Source organism: Arachis ipaensis, chromosome B03, assembly GCF_000816755.2.
Source record: "Arachis ipaensis cultivar K30076 chromosome B03, Araip1.1, whole genome shotgun sequence".
Lineage (NCBI taxonomy): Eukaryota > Viridiplantae > Streptophyta > Magnoliopsida > Fabales > Fabaceae > Arachis > Arachis ipaensis.
Window position 1 is genome coordinate 26,543,918 of NC_029787.2, and position 3,415 is coordinate 26,547,332.

General features: G+C 35.8%; 1 protein-coding gene across 1 annotated transcript; it reads right to left on the reverse strand.

The window, feature by feature from the left end:
* Positions 1,783-2,873, reverse strand: LOC107632846 (histone H2A.6-like). Its single transcript, XM_016336488.2, has 2 exons — positions 2,565-2,873; positions 1,783-2,184 (listed from the first exon to the last, which is right to left on the reverse strand). The coding sequence occupies exons 1-2, from the start codon at positions 2,751-2,753 to the stop codon at positions 1,984-1,986; spliced, it is 390 nt and encodes a 129-aa protein (XP_016191974.1). The 5' UTR covers positions 2,754-2,873; the 3' UTR covers positions 1,783-1,983.

A 3,415-nucleotide genomic window follows, 5' to 3' on the forward strand; every position in this document is an offset into this window, starting at 1 on the left:
GAATCACTCTACTCTGAAGCAAAGTTAAATCCCCAAACCAAAACCCTAGGTTCTCCCTACAACATTTCTGCCGCAGTGCTGCCGCCGTCCGTGCTGTCAGCGTCGTCCGTGGCCAAGCCCTCTCTTGTAGCTCGGTGTCCTCCTTCCCCTTGTCCTCCGTCCGTCCTCCGTGACTTCTCTGTTTTGTTGGCTTAGAGCAGCTCGCTATCGTCTCCCCGGTCGCCGTCCATGTCTCCGTCGAAGTTTAGTGCCACTGCTTTCACTTCTTCAGTTCTTGTTCGTGTCTTAGTCTTCTCTCTCAGAGCCTCTGTTTGTTGATTTTTAATGTGAAACTGTCAAGTTGCTAATTTTTGCTGATTTTGTGTTGCTACTCTTTCTTTACTTCTTGAAATTTTTGTTGAAAATTTCTTGTTGCTGCTAAAATTGACAATCAAATCATTGTTGACATTTTTGTTTAGGGATTAAGGATTACTTGATGCTATTTTGTAATGTTTGTTAAAATTTCAGGTTTAGTGTGATTAGGGATTACTTGTTGCTGTTGAAATTTTTAAGTTCAGTGTGACTAGGGATTACTTGTTGCTGTGTTGTAATGTTTGTTGAACTTTCAGGTTTAGTGTGAATGTGTGATTAGGGATTACTTGCTGCTGTTGAAATGTCAGGTTCAGTGTGATTAGGGATTACTTGTTGTTGTACTTGCTGCTGTTGAAATTTCAGGTTCAGTTTGACTAGGGATTAGTTGTTGCTATTTTGTAATGTTTGTTGAAATTTTAGGTATAGTGTGACTAGGCATTACTTGCTGTTGTTGAAATTTCAGGTTTAGTGTGATTAGGGATTACTTGTTGCTGTTTTGTAATGTAATAATGTTTGTTGCTGAATGATAATTTGTACTGCTGCTGTTTTCAATTTTGTGAATGATTTATTAATTTCAGTTATGGATGATAGTATTAATCAATAAGCAATTGCTGCTAACAATGCATTTGTGAATAATAACTTGCCTACCAATCCTCCTATTTTGATTTTGTTGCTTTTAAATTTGCTCCAGTCCATTTACAGGTTCATAAACATAGATGAAGTTGCATTTGTTAATAACTTCTATGTTTCTTTTGCTTTTCTAGGGTTTTTAATTGATATATAGCTTCAATTCAGTCACTATTTTTTCTGATATGCTAATGGTTTACCATTGCTGCTTTTACAATTGCTGCAGCTGAATAGTTCATGTGCATATGTGTGGACCATTTATTTAACGTACATGGCAACTTGAGAAAAACCAGAGCCATGCATTTGATATAAGGCTTAGCTTTTAGATTTGTATATTTAGTATTTACAACCTAAGCAATTTCTTTCTGCTATTATTATTATTATTATTGCTTACCGTATCTGTTTAGTAGTACTTTAATGTACTCATTTTCCTGTTTTTAGTGTTTAGTTTAGTGTCATCACTGCCTTGCTGAATGATGTTGCTAATGTACTGGTGTAGTGTTTTGATAATGTACTGTGTTGCTATTTTAGTGTTTTATAATGTGTTGCTATTTTATTGTTGCTGTTCGATAATATACTGGTGTTGATGTTTTAGGGTTGCTGATGTACTTTGGATCTTTTAATATTTATATTAGACTATAATTATATTTTAGGGTGTTTAATTATAATTTATATATTATTTTATTCTAAAACGATTTTAGAGTAGGGTGGCTCTTATTTGAGCCAAGACCTATTAGTATAAGTACCAGAGTCTGTAAATATTTAATATAAATAAGCAGTGATATATTTTTGTATGAACTATGGTGATGTAATAAACCGAGTCTCCGAGCATATATGTATGATATTACTATGCTTTCTATTTTTGTATGCTTTATATATTATTTGCCTAACTCATATCTATTTCATCATAGCTGACTAACACACGATCTCGTTAAAGTGACACAAGCTCATATCTATATATTGATATATGGTCTAGAGTCCCTCAGATAAGCCAAATAGTAGTGCCTAGCCACTAGCACTGGTCATGCCTTCAAGGTGTTGGCTCGTTACATTGTGGGTGTTGGGCAGCACACCACCATTGGCAATTGTGACATCTTCAAGAAGTTTTCTCAGCTCTTCGTCATTTCTAACCGCCAATTGAATGTGACGTGGCACAATTCTAGTCTTGTTGTTATCTCTTGCAGCATGCCCAGCCAACTCAAGAACCTGAAAAGGCCATAATAATTGAAGAAATTTCATCTTAATGAAATATTTATACTCGATTTTGATTAACAAATCCTATATTCAAAACATTAAAGCAATAGTGAAAGCAAATAATATTGTTGAGAAAGGAATGCATTTGCCCCAATTAAAAACTTTAAAAACCAATATCAAACCCTAGATTCAATATCTCAAATTTACAAATGAAATCCATAAAAACACCTAATCAAACCAAAATTCTAAAAGGAAAATACCACAACCATAAACGCAAATCATTGAGAATTTGCAAAGATGGAAAAATTCACCAACTTCCAAAATTCTAGAATTACCAAAAGGGGAAGAAGATAAATTAAGGATTTCATTGAAACCAATCAAGATAAAGTTACCTCGGCCGCAAGGTATTCAAGGACAGCAGCGAGGTAAACGGGGGCGCGGGAACCAACACGCTCAGCATATCTTCCAGCTTTCAAGAATCGCGCGATACGACCAACGGGAAATTGAAGACCGGCCTTGTTGCTCCGAGAGGTGGCTTTTTTGGTGTTGCGAGATCCTAGGGTTTTGCCTCTACCTGCCATGGATTAAACTTAACGCTTTGGTTCAATTCGAGGTTTGGAAATAGCCTATGCTTCAGTGAGGTTAGATGGAGAGAGAGAGAGAAAGAGAGAAACCACGAGAGAACTAATAAAAAATAAGCGAAGGGTCAACTTGCAACACTTAAAATATTGCGATAGGTCGGCTTGACGATTTGGCCAATAAAATACAATGAAGCGGATCGTACTTTGTGACCATCAGATGGGTTCAGTGTAGGCGGTTCGGATGGGGATTGAATGATGGATACATGTTGTGGCTTACTTTCGTTTTAAGCTTTTAGCGTCGATTGAATTGGCGAAAATGCTGCCAAGTTTTAAACTTTTTTATGTACATTAAGTTATAAAGTCAGTAAATTCAAATCTATACTAGAATGAGGATTCACGCAAATGCACGGGATCAAAGTTGTCTCAAATCTCCGATAATTTCGCGAAAACATCTTGTATGAAAATGCATCTGTTATATCAATAACTAATGTTGGTCCCTATAATACAAGAGGTTTAATTACTCTGTTGGTCCCTATAATTTCGCAAAATTTTCAATTAGATCCCTATACTTTTTTTCCTTTTAATTGACACTACAAAAAATAGGGTTAAAATGGCGGTTATTTTTGAAAATTACAGCGGTTAGAACCGCCATTATTACCGAA

Excerpts from the sequence above, each read along its gene's own strand:
- LOC107632846 (XM_016336488.2), bottom strand. The coding sequence starts at position 2,753 with ATGGCAGGTAGAGGCAAAACCCTAGGATCTCGCAACACCAAAAAAGCC. Across the intron at positions 2,185-2,564 it reads TTGAATACCTTGCGGCCGAG|GTTCTTGAGTTGGCTGGGCA; the intron begins GTAACTTTATCT and ends TGGCCTTTTCAG.